The 17,296-nt window shown below is 37.0% G+C and overlaps 1 protein-coding gene across 5 annotated transcripts in view; it reads left to right on the forward strand.

Annotated features, from left to right (window-relative positions):
* Window positions 1-17,296, forward strand: part of sez6b (seizure related 6 homolog b) — a 198,004-nt gene that overhangs the window by 76,041 nt on the left and 104,667 nt on the right. For all 5 annotated transcript variants that reach the window (XR_014628838.1, XM_084419962.1, XM_084419960.1 and 2 more), the window contains exons 2-3: window positions 13,980-14,705; window positions 16,146-16,279. Coding sequence is in view for 4 of the 5 variants with exons in the window: in XM_084419962.1 (XP_084276088.1) it covers window positions 13,980-14,705; window positions 16,146-16,279 (860 nt within the window). In the remaining variant the exon portion in view is untranslated. The remainder of the gene's footprint in view (window positions 1-13,979; window positions 14,706-16,145; window positions 16,280-17,296) is intronic.

The following is a 17,296-nucleotide window of genomic DNA, read 5'->3' on the forward strand; positions in this document are numbered from 1 at the left end:
AAAACACTATATTTTTGATTAGTCTTAAGTTTACTGTGTAATAAAAATCAAAAGTGACAGTAAAGACTTTTTCCAAGACGGTTTCAAAAAAATACTTTGTACAACAGTTTTCAACATTGAAAATAATGTTTCTTGAGCACCAAATCAGCATATTAGAAATAGAATAATTTCTGACTGGAGTAATGATGCTGAAAATTCAGCTTTGCATCACATAATAAATTACCTTTATATTATATATATATATACACTCACCTAAAGGATTATTAGGAACACCATACTAATACTGTGTTTGACCCCCTTTCGCCTTCAGAACTGCCTTAATTCTATGTGGCATTGATTCAACAAGGTGCTGAAAGCATTCTTTAGAAATGTTGGCCCATATTGATAGGATAGCATCTTGCAGTTGATGGAGATTTGTGAGATGCACATCCAGGGCACGAAGCTCCCGTTCCACCACATCCCAAAGATGCTCTATTGGGTTGAGATCTGGTGACTGTGGGGGCCATTTTAGTACAGTGAACTCATTGGCATGTTCAAGAAACCAATTTGAAATGATTCGAGCTTTGTGACATGGTGCATTATCCAGCTGGAAGTAGCCATCAGAGGATGGGTATATGGTGGTCATAAAGGGATGGACATGGTCAGAAACAATGCTCAGGTAGGCCGTGGCATTTAAACGATGCCCAATTGGCACTAAGGGGCCTAAAGTGTGCCAAGAAAACATCCCCCACACCATTACGCCACCACCACCAGCCTGCACAGTGGTAACAAGGCATGATGGATCCATGTTCCCATTCTGTTTACGCCAAATTCTGACTCTACCATCTGAATGTCTCAACAGAAATCGAGACTCATCAGACCAGGCAACATTTTTCCAGTCTTCAACGGTCCAATTTTGGTGAGCTTGTGCAAATTGTAGCCTCTTTTTCCTATTTGTAGTGGAGATGAGTGGTACCCGGTGGGGTCTTCTACTGTTGTAGCCCATTCGCCTCAAGGTTGTGCGTGTTGTGGCTTCACAAATGCTTTGCTGCATACCTCGGTTGTAATGAGTGGTTATTTCAGTCAAAGTTGCTCTTCTATCAGCTTGAATCAGTCGGCCCATTCTCCTCTGACCTCTAGCATCAACAAGGCATTTTCGCCCACAGGACTGCCGCATACTGGATGTTTTTCCCTTTTCACACCATTCTTTGTAAACCCTAGAAATGGTTGTGCGTGAAAATCCCAGTAACTGAGCAGATTGTGAAATACTCAGACCGGCCCGTCTGGCACCAACAACCATGCCACGCTCAAAATTGCTTAAATTTTTCCCATTTCCCATCTTTCCCATTCTGACATTCAGTTTGGAGTTCAGGAGATTGTCTTGGCCAAGGACCACACCCCTAAATGCATTGAAGCAACTGCCATGTGATTGGTTGATTAGATAATTGCATTAATTAGAAATTGAACAGGTGTTCCTAATAATCCTTTAGGTGAGTGTATATATATATATATATATATATATATATATATATATATATACATGCAGCCTTGGTGAGGTATACTTGTTATATATATATATACAGTATACACTGTAAAAAAATTCTAACCCTCCCAAATCAAAAATTTCAAGTGACCGATAACATTTTCACTTGGGCCAATTGAAATTTACAGAATTTCACTTGGGCCAACTGAAAAATTAGATGTTATCGGTCACTTGAAATTTTTAATTTGGGAGGGTTAGAAATTTTTTACAGTGTAAGGTTAACAAAATCACTGTATGTAACAAGAGGGGAAACCAAACTCATTCAACCCCCCAAATTTAATTTGCTATCTGAAAAGAGCCCTGAACAGCATGCTCCATTACTCTTTGTAGCATTCTCTACTTTCATTTGGGAATGCCACCAATAATGCTACACCAAGATGTCACAACAAGGTGGAACAGCATGTTTTGTGTGCTGGAAAGCCTCTTAGAGCAAACATGAGCACACACGGTTTACTCAGCAGATTATGATCAGCCCGTGACATTCAGTGCCCTCCCGTGGGGTTTAATTGAGAACATAATTTCACTTCTCTCCCCATTTGAAGAAATAACAAGGGAGATGAGTGCATCTGTAGGATTTGCAGATGACACATTCCCATCAGTCATTGCACTAAAGTTTCTACTAAAGAAGTTAAAACTGACAAAGGAGCTGGTCTGAAAAGACTCTTTTATAAGCGAAGTGATGACTAAGCTTTGCATCAGATTCTGTTTATTGTATCTCAGGCATGCTTGAGCCAAGATTATTACTTTGTTACGGACAAAAAAACAAGAGTGCTCACATCATGCTGCACTATAAGCACAATTATTGATGGTACAAGGACAGACCTCTGGAATGAACACAGCCAGGCTTTGGAATCTTTGGAAACAGGAATCCTTTTGAATGACAGTGACAGACATTTTCTTGCTTTGTAGAATTTGTATGCACAATGCACAAGCATGGACAATGAACAGTTATATCTAATCTTAAAAGCTCAAAGGTGAATAAGTAATAGTCAGTATCAACTGACAGTATTTTCCTTAATTTGATAAGCTGTGTGTTCCTACTTAACACTGTTTGTCACTTTATACGTTGAGTCTCACTTTCTGCTCTGGTTTGTTGATTGTCTTTACAAATGGTAAAGGGAAGGAGATCAATACATTGGCTGGGTAGTGCTCTATCTCTGTTTCTCCGCTGGGATGGAGTAGGTGATGCCTGCCTGAGTGCATCACTGGCTCCTCTTGGCTGCTGGTCGATAAGCAGCCACTGATAGCAGGTGTCCTTGCATTGATCCGCCCTGCTTGTTCTTTGTCTCTGGTCATTATGGAGATGTGAGAGTGACCTTTCCACTCTGGTGTGCAGAATGGAAGAAAGGACACTTACAGAGGACTAGGCACCTGTGCTGCTGTGTGTAGAGCTTTAACTCTAGATCAAGCACACAGGTGAACCCTCAGACATCTCCAGAGGTGACAAGGGGAAGTGACAGTAAAGAGTGGAGCAGTTGACAGTTCAGTGACTCTAAATCATGAATGAAGACATATATAACTTTAGAAGGTTGAAGATAGAACTGTGATATGTATAATTAAAGATTTATAGCTGTTGCTCTGCAGAGATTTATAAAGAGATTTGTACTATCGCTTTACTTTTGCTACTTTGTAAGGATGTCAATTCAGTACAATTAAAAACTTTTTTTTCTTTTTTTCCCCACATTTTATATGTGTGTGTGTATAGACATTTTTGTTTTGCTGTTCCCACCACAATTTAGTGTTCCCGCCACTAGTTTGTTGTCATGGTTTCTGGTTTGAGTCTTCATCACTGTCAGCTGTGCCGTTAATTACCTCATTTGCACCTGTATTTAAGTTCCCTTGTTTTTGTTCATTGTTGGGTCTCATCTATGTTTGGATGTGTGATATACTAATCTTTATGTGGATTTATTAAAGACTGCCTTATCTTCGTGTTTGTGTGTTCTAGCAACACAATCTGTGACGCACACATAGGGGAGAGCGGGGCACAAAGTAACGCTTTTTGACTTTCTCAGTTTGTGTAAATCTACTTATGGTTCAGAGTATTTATTTTTTCCCACATTCATTTCCCACATGTCTAGTACAATTATGTGTTTTTGTTTTATCAATACAGTATATACTTTTTTCTTGATATACCCCGAAAGAATGGAAGTGAAATGTGAAAACATGCCCCATAGGTGGGGTACATTGTAACATGTCGTGGGGCACATTGTAACATGACCATATGACAGCTTAAAACGTTATCTGATCTAATAAAAAAAATATACAAAACAAACTAAAATATTTTCTAAATAAAATACAATTAAAAAACTTTTTCATATAAAATAATGGCAATTTTTAATAATTAAATATAAACTCATTTTTGAGTTTTGACTACGAACACATGAAAACACAGCTATACAACATAGTTCAAAACAAATAAATAATTAGTCATTTCTGAACATTGACTCTCAGTCTTTATTCACCTTTTTCTCACGTTTTATCAATAAAATTAATAAACGTATAGAATATAATAGCATATTTCTAATAGGGGCACATTGTAAAGCAGTGTTACAACATGCCCCGCCTGCACAACTGGGATTTAAACCCGGCTAGTGTCTTCTGCTAGTTAGCGAAGCATTAAATAACTATCTCAACTGTTAAATAACATCTTGGAGATTAAAATAATATCAGATTTGTCTTATTTTAAATAAACGCAAAAAATAGAGATGAAAAATTAACTTAAGTAAGAAATTTACTTTTGCTATGGTTTAATAAATGTCTATGGATATCTTCCAAAAAATAAATAATTTTGGCGGATATTTTTTTTTATATATAGTGTTGATATGGCAACTAGTAAATACACAAAGTTTCGTCATCCAAGCATGTGCGGAAGTATTTAAAACAAGCGTGTTACTAGGTTGTGCCCCGCGCTCCCCTATATGTATAAATGTATACTCACATGGTAAGCTATATCACAATGTTATTTATTTTATATATAATTTTATAAAAAGAAATTCATTATTTGATTAATTTCTATGATATGTATGTGTGTGTGTGTGTGTGTGTGTGTGTGTGTATATACACACACACACACATGCATACAATTATATTTATTTTTTACATTTTGTATTTATTTGATTTAGTCAATTTAGTCATTTAATTTTCTTTTATTGAATTAGTCAGTAATTTTGTCACATTTTTAATCAGTTGACAGCCCAACACTTAAAGTTCAAATAGTGAGGATAAATTCTCTTTATGATATTGATAACAATCAAATAGTATTGTTGCATTCTTTAAAACAATGCACTGATAGAGCCTTTAACATGCACAGAACTTACAGAATTGTACAACCAGATTTCTCCAGTAACCCTGGAAAAAAAATTGTGCTTGTATTACTTGTCATCACTTTGTAAAGATAGAGCTTCAAGAATAGAGCTGTTTAGATACACTCAAAGTTACTGCGGTGCCACAGAAATCACTATTACTTTCAACACTCAACAAAACCAATGCTACTTTTTCTAGTTCACAACAGGTCTTTTAGTTAGCGATGAGAGCATCTTAAAAATAACTGCTTGTTTCATCACAAGTGTTAAGCAATCTGATGTAAATGACTGGAGCAATCACAATCCCTGACTGAAGTAAACACAACACACTCAATTGAGTCTAGGAAACGGTTTTTCGCCTTTGTTCGTGTATCATCCAGCAGAAATCAGGCGCACGGTAGACTGCAGCGAGGATATTTTCTTAGACCTTTTAATGCTCTGATTACTTTATCATCATATTTTATTTGCGTTCAGAGACTGTGCGACTTATTTGTGTTTCGCAGGTACTGCAAATTGCCTTTGTTATCTCTGATGAATTGTGAAAGAATGTCAAACCAACTCACTATGCTTTCCCTAGTAACTTGGATTGCTCTCTGTTGTGACAGAATAGGGCTGAAAGAGAACGCTTTCTCTCCCAGCTTGAAGTTTCAAAGGGCCTTTGAATTATGTGTGACGGGGTTGAAGATAATGAAGGGTGTTGGAATGTGTCAGAGCAATGCTGCAGGATTTGTCAGGCTGCTACCACACTGAAAAACGTTTCACATCGTCATTGTTTACTTTAGTAGATTAAAATGTCTATGTGTGTGTGTCTTTGGATGCATCCCTTGCTGGCATTATTCGAGAATGCCAATATGTTTTCCAGTGTGTTCTGTTTCCATGGTGTTTCTGTTTTTTTTTTTTTTTTTATCTTGTGCAAACTATGTTTACTTTAAGAAACTAGAATTAATCATAAGCTGTTATGTCATTGAGGAACTTTACAGTAACCTAACCTTATTACAGGATCAATCACCTGGAATGACATTCAGTCATTATTCACTCACCCATTATTTACATTTCGAACCCATATGATACAGTTCAACACCCAGATAAACCATACATTTGATTTACTAATTCATACATTATTTAATGAGTTGTGTTAAAGATTCAAGGTATATAAAATACAGTTAAGAGTTAAAAAAATACATTTAAAAGTTTGTGTGCGATGACCATATAGTGTGCCGTGGAAGCGATTTCTCTCTCTCTCTCTCTCTCTCTTTCTCTCTCTCTCTCTCTCTCTCTCTCTCTCTCTCTCTCTCTCTCTCTCTCTCTCTCTCTCTCTCTCTCTCTCTCTCTCTCTCTCTCTCTCTCTCTCTTTTTCTCTCTCTCTACATTTAATTGGAGTCTGTGAGCAGCTCTCTGCCATCCAAATAGATTAATTATGAAGCCTTGTGTGTGTGGAGTGTAAGTGTTGAACTGTGAGTGGGGAAGACACGAATCAAAGAAAATCAATTTAGGGGGGGATGCAGCCACCTCATCTCACTTCTCCCCTTAATTTCCCTCATGCTCTCTGAAAGGGCTCATCATAACTGAAGTGACATTCTTTCAAGTTCCATCTGGAGATAAGTAGAGTTGTGTGCGTGCATGTATGCCTGTATAAGCAGATGTGTGCAGCTGTTATATTTAGATCTGAGACAGTTACACTTTACTTCTTAAAAGAATATTCTAGGTTCAAAATGAATGGGGAATTTTTTGGGAGGATTTAAAAGCAAAAATGCTAATCATACAACTTCTTATAAAAAGCACTTACATTCATTATTCCGTTAAAAATTGTGTATTATTTGAGGTCTTCAAAAGTTTGGGGTCAGTAAGATTTAATATTTTAAACTGATATATGTATTCAGCAAGGTTACATTGAAATAATCAAAAGTGACAGTAAAGACTATAACATGTACTGTATGGTCTGTTTTGGTTTGGTTTTCAGTTTGTTCTGTTTTCCCTCTGTTGCCTGCCTGTGTTCCCTAGTTAGTTTTCGTGATGTCCTATTTTACTTTGATTACTCCTTGTCAGTATTAAACCCTCAGTTCTTCCAGTTCCCTTGTCCGGAATCATCAGCTTTATATGTTATTGTTTCTTCCTGTGAGTTTTCTGTTTGGATTTAATAAAGACGTTTTTTTTTATTTATTTATTTTTTATCTACTCCTTTCATTGTGCGCTTGCAGCCATTCGTGACTATTGCAAAAAATTACAATTTAATTTTGTTCTTTGTTCTACTTTCTATTAATCAGTTTCCACAAAAACATTAAGCAACACAATTTTTTGTGAATAATAAAGAATAATGTGACTGAAGACTGGATTAATGACTGCTGAAAATGTATTTGCCTTCATTGGAATAAATTACACTTTTAAATACATTACAATAGAACAATTATTTTTAAATTTGAATAATATTTCATAATATTATTGTTTTTACTGTGTTTGTGCTCTTTTTACTGTATTTGATCCAATAAATGCAATAAAAGAGACTTCTTTCATAAACTTTAAAGAAATCTGACCAATCCCAAATTGTTGAACAGCAGTAATAATAATAATAATAATTCGTTACATTTATATAGCGCTTTTTCTGAGACCTCAAAGCGCTTTACATATGGAAGGGGGGAATCTCCTCAACCACCACCAATGTGCAGCATCCACTTGGATGATGCGACGGCAGCCATATTGCGCCAGAACGCCCACCACACACCAGCTTACTGGTGAAGAGGAAACAGTGATGAAGCCAATCAGTATATGGGGATGATTAGGAGGCCATGATGGACAGAGGCCAAGGGGCAGATTTGGCCAGGATGCCGGGGTTACACCCCGTAAAGTTACCCAGCAGTGTAACTTTACACAGAAAAGGTTAAATTGCTAACTATGTGCACACTATTGAGAGAAAGTTAAAAGGACCCAGCTTACTTCCATTGTAAGTGCTTCATTAATCAAATTAATATTTCTTGTTTCAGCTCTAAAACAGCTTTCCATTTCTGTCACTTAGCCCACACAGTCCTACACTGTTAAACAATACCCTAATAGCTTAATTCACACATTGTTTTGGCAAACTTGCATTCAATCTGGCTCCATTCTGATATGAAACACACACTTTTCACTCATTTCCACTTTATATTCTCATTTAATATCCTGTTTCACTTGTCATAATGTCATATTGTGGAAGTAAAAGGGGTTGTGACCACCACTCGCATTGATTTTAGGCATACAGTCTGTAGAAAGCATTTTGTTACCACCATCCTTGTGTTCTCAAAGACCTGCGTGGAATGATTGGATAAATGGTCGGATTGCTTAGTTTTATTTTGACCTATAAAATAGGGTTAAGAAAAAAGCACCTGTAGAGACTTTTTTTTCTTCTTTTTTTCAGAAGAAAAAAACGACGGAACGAATAGTGTTTTTAGGCCTTTCTGCGAACCGTTCCTCCAGTGAATGAAATTGCTCGGAAATGTAATCATCTCCGTTTATTTAGAATTCTGCGGTCTGTTCAAGATAAGCCCCATTTTTAGTTACAGTCTTTGAAAAGCTCAATGATAAACATCAAAGTTCCTCTTGAGGCGGTTCTCCATCACTCAGTCGGCCTTTGTGTCTCTTCGAGTTGGACTGACTTTGGCTGAAAGAAGGAGGTGGAGAGAGATAGAGATGGAGGACAATAAAAGGAAAGGACGGCATGACCGTTAATGAGAAGGAGACGGAGAGACCTTGACTGGGAAGGTAGTTGAATAGAGAGGTGTGATGAGTCATTTAAGCTCCTTAAACACTAAATTATGTATATTTCCAGTACCGTCATTTCAGTGGACTAAGCAGCTCAACTTAAATGAGTGATGTCAGATATAGTTACTTCCTCTGGCAGAAGTGCAGTTTGATTTATTTTCCCTCTTGTTTTCTTTTTCATAAATTAGACTTGGTGGTGTGCAGTCCTGCAGGGTTTTTTTCCCCCACAGTGGAGGCTGAAGACGTATAGCTGTGAGGGAGGTGCTGTGTTAGTTTCCCTGGTGCATTATTGATGCTAGCTGTACACAATAGGGAGGGGAGTGCTTTGCCTCAGTCTTTCTCTCTTTTTTTTTGTAGTTTTCACTATAGCTTGTGGCTTGTGGTGTGTGTTTTCTCTCTGTATCTGTCTCTCCGTCTCCTTTTTCTCACAATCTGTCTCGCTCTCTTAAAACACGCTCCTTGCAATCTCCTTGCTGAGCTGTTATCAAAACTCACTTAAAGGGACAGAAAAACATCCTTCCAGGGAAGCAGTAATAATTTAATCAATGCAAACAGTGGTAAGGGAAAAAAATGAGTTAAGGTTTTGCTGAGTGGCATGTGGAAAGACATCACAGAAGAGTGCCCGCCTACTGCCCGTCAATGTTTAGTATCAAAGTCAAACTCTCCGTCCTCCAACCACACAGCTGGTACATGAGCTCTGGGAGATGAAGCAGTATCCATCTGTCTCTAGGCTGATTTTGGATGATGACCGGGGCGTCGCGCGCTTAGTATTTTTGAGGGGGCACCAGTTAGGGGGGCGGCGTGCATGTACTGTACAGGGATCGCCTCGCATGCTCGTCACGTGACACACCGCAGCCACAAAAAGACATGAAAGTAATGGGTCGGTGAACTTGGAAAAGAATAGTTATTATAGTTTATAATAATAAGAATAACTTTAGAATTACAGTACATGCACACACAGTGTGTATCTGATATCAATAAAACACATTGCCAAATTATATGTGAAATGACTGTTATTGCTGCTTCTATATCATTGTGTATTTTACAAACTATAATTAGTTTTTTAATGTGTATAACATTATATGGTTGAAAACACTGAACAGTTGTGATACATGACAAGTGAGAACTTTAGACCTGTAATAAACCTTTTAGACTATCTTCTATCTTTCATAACTTTGTATTTAGGCCTGTTGGAATAAATATATATAGTGGTGCCAATTTGATTCACAAAGTTCCACAAACTATTTTTTATTTATTTGTTTGTTTGTTGGTTTATTTGTTTATTCAGATGACATGCTATTATATTATATTATATTATATTATATTATATTATATTATATTATATAATATAATATAATATAATATAATATAATATAATATAATATAATATAATATAATATTATATTATATTATATTATATTTTTGAGCCTACTGAAATGAATAATAAATTATATATAAATATAGTAATAATATATTTCATATATTTTTAGTTTTTATATTATATATATATATATATATATATATATATATATATATATATATATATATATATATATATATATATAGTTGTATTTATTGATTTATGTGTGGCAAACTTCTATTTCTACTGTAGCTCTAATAGAAAAGTGCATGCAATGTGCAAAAACACTCGCAGACCTGTGACCTTAAAAGTAGGAGCATTTTTAGGAGTATGTGAAAGCAGGAATGAAACCAGATTGCTCCAGAGAGATTGCTCAGGTAATACCTGTGCTGCAAGTCACTTTGGAAAAAAGCGTCTTATAAATAATGACTACTAGATGATGTGCTTCTTTACAGATGTTCCTGGCAACTTTTTGCATAAAAATGAGAGACACCCCACTTCTCCCTTCAGCTGTTATTTGCAGTTATTCTTCATTCGTTGTGTTTTCGCGCCTAAAGGGCACTATTTAAACAGGAGTTCAGTGAACATACCTATTTGCAAGTTAAGAGAAAATGCAACAGAGGGTAAAACAAAGCCCACACTCCCCCGCTGGTTCGTGTAAAAAGCTTCTAAGGCAAGCTCATGGTCATTTAAAAGTCAAATCCATTGAAGAGCACAGCACTGAGGGACCTTTGAACAGACAGTGAAGTCAGTCTGAAAGATTCTGTTTATACTCCACCATCACTAATGGAGCAAATCAAACACTCTTCTGCCTCAGCGCGCCACGTCTGTTTGGTCTCGCCTGGAGTTTTTAGAGGAGCTGGACTATGAATTGCTGGGGTTATGTGAAGTGCAGGGGGTATATGGGACTTTCCACTGGGAAGCATTTGGGAATGCTTATTTTATTTATTTTTTCCAGACACAAAATCCCTGTGACATTGAGTGTGATATTGTAGACTTTAAAAATCATGCTTTCCCCCAATATGGTTGAATCACGGAAGCTACAGCAGTTACTTTGCCATGAGATTTATTATTTATACATGTGTCAGACATACAGTACGAGAGAAACAGGCATATACGAATAAGGCTACATGAGAGGTGGTCTTCATTCCAGATTTCTCTGTTCCCCATTTCTCTATCCTCTCACCTCATCATGCTAGCTGTAAATGGTTTCTCTGGGTTTCTCCTCCCTCACCCCCTCATGCCTTTATTTCCTCCTTCCTCTCACCCTGTCATCCCTCAGTTTCTCTGGGGTGGTACAGTAAGATTGAGCTTTTATACATCACAGAGCGACTTACAACTTCCTTGTAAGGTAGCAAAACATGTTGCTTGAGCTTTAAAAATGGAGCGTATATGTGTCATGCTTGCACATGGCACAATCCACATCCGCATCAGCTGAAACATTCCTTTCCTTGTAAAGAACGTGCCAACGGAAGTATCATCATCAGTGGAACATCTCTGCTCAGTGAACGTTGCATTGCACACATACCTCTAAGCAAAATATAGCTCATCCCAGATTTCTCATCAGCACACATGTACAACATACTCTGACTTCACAAAATGCATTAGGAAATTATTATGAAAAAGAATAAAATATAAAAAAATTTAGTCTTCAATATGCATAGTGAAGTGCTTTCCAGAGATGTTTGTGCTCAGGGTGAAATTGATTATAATTCACCTCATAATATTAGGCACATTCATTACATTCACACTGTCTAATATAATAACCTTGAAATTTGAGATCAGTTATTTCATAATTACTCATGTAAGGGCACAGCTAATAAATAAAACATAAAGCAAAACCATGACTGACATTTAGAGCTGATGATTTTTGCATCTTGGTGTGCTTGTCAAAAACTTCCTATCTGCTTTTGGGGTTTGATCTACAAATGACTGAATTCCAAATATATGACAGGAATTGAGGAATTCCTGCCCTTTGCTTTGTCTCTCATGTGTCATTTTTCTTTCTTTTTGCGTGGATGTGGGGGATGCGTTAGATGTCGATGTGATTTTTACCCTCAAAGCAAAGTCAATCTCTCATAAAACACACATCACCGCTCTACGAAACGATGTGTATCTTTTGCTTCTGACACTTCATAGGACAGGGGGAAAAATAGCCCGTCAGATCTGTTCGGTTTGAGATATCATCCTCTCCCTTCCCTTCATAGGAATGCTCTTCATATACACCGGGCTCCATTGTTGGAAGCAGATTGTTATTAGTTAGTCGTGAAACAGAAAGAGAGTCATTAGGGTGCAAATGAAGCATTGTGATATCAAAAGTTTCCCCTCCTGAAAGCCGGCTGATTACATCTCAGCAGGTGCAGGTGGGGGAGATCCATTTTCACCGCCACACTTCTCAAATCCACTCTTTCCGTGTGCCGCCTGATGAAGGTATGCACTCATTAATTGGCTTGGGGAGGAGAGAGAGCATTCAAATGAACAATTATGCCAAAGGAGTTTATCTTTTTTTTTTTCTCCACATGCTCCGTGGCATTTTCAAAGCGTCTACAATCATAATCCATTTAGTGGATACTTTTCCATTTTGTTAATGTTCTGTGGGTTCTGACCCCACAGTTTGAATGCTTTGCAATTGCGTATGGCTGAACCACAAAGCGTCACATGCCATATAGCACACAGTGAGTCCTCCTCTCCTTGGGTGGTAGAGACAGAAAATTAGTTGCAAGACTTTACACAAAGGAGGGTGGCTGCCTTTGAAATATGTTAAAAGGAACTATAGTTGTTTGAACAAGTTATTATTGTAGTTCTAACCCAGTGTTTTTACAGATTTTTATTTTAAGTGTTTGATTAAAATGTTCTTTAAATTTAGTCAGTAGATTTTTTTTCATGGCATATTTATTCATTTTAGTCTGTTTTATTTGGATTAAATAAATCCTTTATACTGAAAATAGAAAGGTCCACAACAGAAATCTGGCACCTTCGACACCTATCGACATCTCTGGTTGAAACAAAATTGCAAGTTACTTAATCAAGTACATCTGTTGCATATGCTTTTAAAACAATATACAGTAAATTATGACCGCTCACAAGTTTGTTGAATTTTGAATTTCATATGATTATACTGTATATTTGACATTAAATATTTCACTTTGGGTCTTAGGATCACTGGTGATCCCAGATTATTTTAGTTCAAAATATGTTTGAGCTTATATATCTCAATATTAATAACAGTCTGGTTAATTTTGAGTCTTGAACTATAAACTCTCAAGTGTTGGCTTTCTAAATGTATGTGTGTTATGTTTCTATTCAGAATTACTTATGAGCAGTAACCTTTTTATTTTGGGCATTTCATGTATGCAGCACTTGCCAAAATTGGGGGTGACTGAGAAGGGGTTTAGTATTATTTGTAACAACATGAACATGAAGAAAAAATATAGTCAAATAAGAAACTTTTTACAATGTTACACATTTATTCATATATTTTTTAAAACAAAAGAGTTGTTTAGTTGTAGCCTACAATAACCTATTGTGTTTGTATCCTTTAACTAAACATGATTTATAGGCTGCTTTAAAATATTGCTCGCTGTACATCATCATATCTTATGTTCGTATGAACAAAAAAGTGACTTTATTTAAAAGTATTATTGTTAAATATTGTATTGATCTGATCAAAAATTCATGTGAAAACCGCTCATATTTAATAAAAAAACATTCCATGTATAAGTAGCACAACTATATTAAATGTATAAGCGCCGCCTCTCACTTCCGTCCTGTGGCTGCGGGTCTGGCACTGCTGGTCTGAAAGCACTGGTGCTGTGGTTCTGCAGCTGAATTCTACTGAGTCTTTCATCAGTACTGAACTATAACCAAATCCCCCCATCCCCCAAAATGATTGATTGATTATTTAGGATTGTTTCATTACGTTATCACTGACTTCATAATGTTAGTCAAAAACCCCTTCACAACGTACATTTTCATCTGGTTTTGTTTTTGATGAGGTTAACACTGTTCTAAACTTACTGTATGTTTCATAATGAGCTCTGCTTTTATTGATTGCCTCCTCTAGGTTCTTTTATGAATGGGAGGTTAGCAGTTACCCAAAGAGGAGGTCAGCTAGAAGCAGAGGACGGGTCTAACCCATATCACACCACACAGGACACAGACAGAGACCTGCCCCATATTACAACCGCTCCTCCTTACAGTGGCCTCGACCACCATCCACCTTTTAAGCCCTACCCGCCTTACGACCCCCGAGGCCAAAGCCACGAGCAGTATTTTCAGGACAGCGGAGGGGCAGCTCACCATCCCACGGTGCCGTCCTCTAGTTCCCATCTCCTCCAGGATCTGTCCACACCGCTGGTCCCACACGAGGACGCGCCTCCATTCTCTGATGTAGCAGCTCCCAGAACCACCACACTGGCTCCATCGGCCGCTGCCCTCACCCAGCCACACGTGCCCAACATCCAACACCAACCTTCAGCAGAAACTCAGAGGAGAAGCACAAAGGAACCACCGATATCCATGACCGTAGCGTCACTGACCACTACTGATGCACACACATCCACACCGCCTGCTTCCAAAAAGTTAGATACAGGTGATGACACTGCGACCTTAAACAACGAGCCTATCCCGGTGAAAAGAGACAAAGAAAAGTCCTCGATGATCAAGATACATGGCACTCCAGGAAGTGATGTTGCTGTAAAAGCATCATCAATGCCTGGGGCTTTGGATGATGAGACCACCACCTCCACCATCATCACTACAACAGTTATTACGACCATGCAGACGCCAGGTACCATTCACACGATCAGCTTGACTAAGATTTACATATATTTCTCACAGTTTTCTATTGCCTGATTCAGGGCTCTTCACAGTTTTACTTGCTCTGCTTGTGCCTAAAGATGTGGGTTTAAAGTTGCAATTGGATAAGTGATTTTGTGGCGCTTTATTTGACACCTTTCTTACTATGACTTTGATAGTATTGTGCAGGGTCAGAAAAAACATAAGCTATCACCCATAATGTTTACAATAATTGCTTTTTAATTGTGATTTCAATCTTGTTTTGTCCCTTTAAAATCACAGAACAATCTGCAAACCATATGATATTATGTATGAAAGTATTTTTTTAAAGCAAGGGAATGTGTCATTGAAAATGAATATTAATTTGGGTTTTATATATGTATATTCAACTTTCAGCTTTCAGTTTTTTTTCTTTTATTACAAGGGGCATTTGTTAATTTGTTATGTTTTATATGAATAAATCTTTAATCTAATTTTTTATTTAATTATTATTATTAATTAATTTCAGTAATTTACTTTCAGTGCCCCCTGACATCAGTAAGTTTGAGAACTCAATAAGTTTGTATTATCTATTAATAGAAATGCGTGATAAATATATACCATATTGATTATCGGTGGATATTAGAGATTGTTATTTTTAATAATTAATTGGTATCATCCAATATTGGATATTTAATAGTGCATGATCATATCAATTACCTTACATTTACATTACCTTCTAGTCATCATCTAACACTCTCTTAATGTTAATATTTAAAAACACAACACAGTACATTATAATGTTGTGATTCCTAAATTCACCTAAAAAAAAAAAATTTTAGACAAAAGAGTATAACATTTTAATATCTATCTACTTATCAATATAGGTCAACATTTTTATATCAGTGCATCCCTAAGTTATTTAGCCTATTTTTTTTATTTTTTATGTATAAGTGTCCATATAATAAGAAACTTTGATCTGATTGGGCTGTTGGAAGTGATGCAGTTCAATTATACAGGGCTTCCTTGAGACCGCTAGCCAACTAGTTGTTCAGACAATCATCTGACAATTCAAATATGAAAATATGTCATTTTGCATATCCCTAATGACTAAGCCAAGAGTATGAATTTATATGGAGCGAGAACATATCTTGTGACCTACAGCTCTTTACTCTACAGAGAGATAAAGGAGCCGACAGAGCAGAAAGACCTCAAGGCTACCAGAAAAATTCACTCACCTGCCATTTCACTAGAATTGTCTGCATTCTCCTACACAGCAGGGCACGAAAACTGACCCTGTTGATCCTGACAGAAAATGAGAAAACCTTGAAAGACAATTAAAGATGGGAGACAATGCAATGAAGTGAGGTGGAGGAATGAGAAAAGGCTTGCCTCTGTTGAAAGGCTCACACTTTCTCTGTCTCTCTCTGTTCTTCTACCTTTTCTAATGCAGCTCCATGCAACACCAATTTCACATCGCCGGGAGGCTACATAGAGACGCCACAGCAAGCCAGGAGTTGGTACAATACGAATCTTGACTGCACATACACCGTGACAGTCTACATGGGCTATGGTGTGGAAATTCAGGTAAATTCATCACACTGTGCTTTTGTTATTGACCCAGTCTCTGGAAATGATCTAAATTACTGTGGTAATCCAGTTCTGCTCTTTTATTCTTGAAAGGTTAAGTGTGTAATTTCTGTGCCTCCAGCAATAAACAGAATTGCAAAAATAATGATAGTTTTTACACAGGTTTTGCGAGCAATCTTTCCCTGTCAGGCATTGGTTGGACAAACGCTCAACCTTCGCCCCAAACTCACCCCATTGGTTGATTCAGTGTTGCTGTCCAACTGGTTGGAAATGTTTTATTAGCACCAAAGAGACACAGTGTTATGCTTTTCAGAAATCAACCTGCAAACGGCTTTCTTAGTTATCTCTGAATATGAGAAAAGGCGTATTCATTTCATTTTAACATCAGAAAAATTACTACCTTCAGCTTTATGGAGTTTTTTAAATAAAGGTCACATTTAATTATCATACATAAACTGACAGAAATGGCTGATGTATTTGAATGGTTTGGGTTTTGTTTTGGATCCCAGTTATCTGCCTACATGGACAACATTTTCTTTTAGACATACTGCTGAAATGAAGTCTGTTCCAGATGTTGTTAAAATAAGCTGTATTGTAAGTTATTTTGGTTGCACTTTATTTTACAGTATGTGCACTTACATGTACTTACAGTGTACTTATCTAAGAAAGTACTGGTTAATATAAGTTACCCACATGGGTTAAGGTTAGGTTTATGGGTAGGTTCAGGGTTAGTACCTAGTTATTACCCAGTTATTGTAATAACTATAACAAGTAAATAGTATGTACATTGGAACAGGACTGTAAAATAAAGTGCTACCATTATTTTGATCAAAATAATTGCATGTATACTTCATGACCAATGCCAGAATCCATTGCAATAAGCTCAATAATTAATTAATTAATTAATTTCTGTCATGACAACTCTGAGTGTTTCGCATGCTGGATATGACAATGTTGATATGTTTGGTCTTGGCGCTGCTGCTGCTGTTGGTTATTGCTGCTGCAGAGTACATG

Source organism: Rutilus rutilus, assembly GCF_951802725.1.
Source record: "Rutilus rutilus genome assembly, chromosome: 9".
NCBI classification, from domain to species: Eukaryota; Metazoa; Chordata; class Actinopteri; order Cypriniformes; family Leuciscidae; genus Rutilus; species Rutilus rutilus.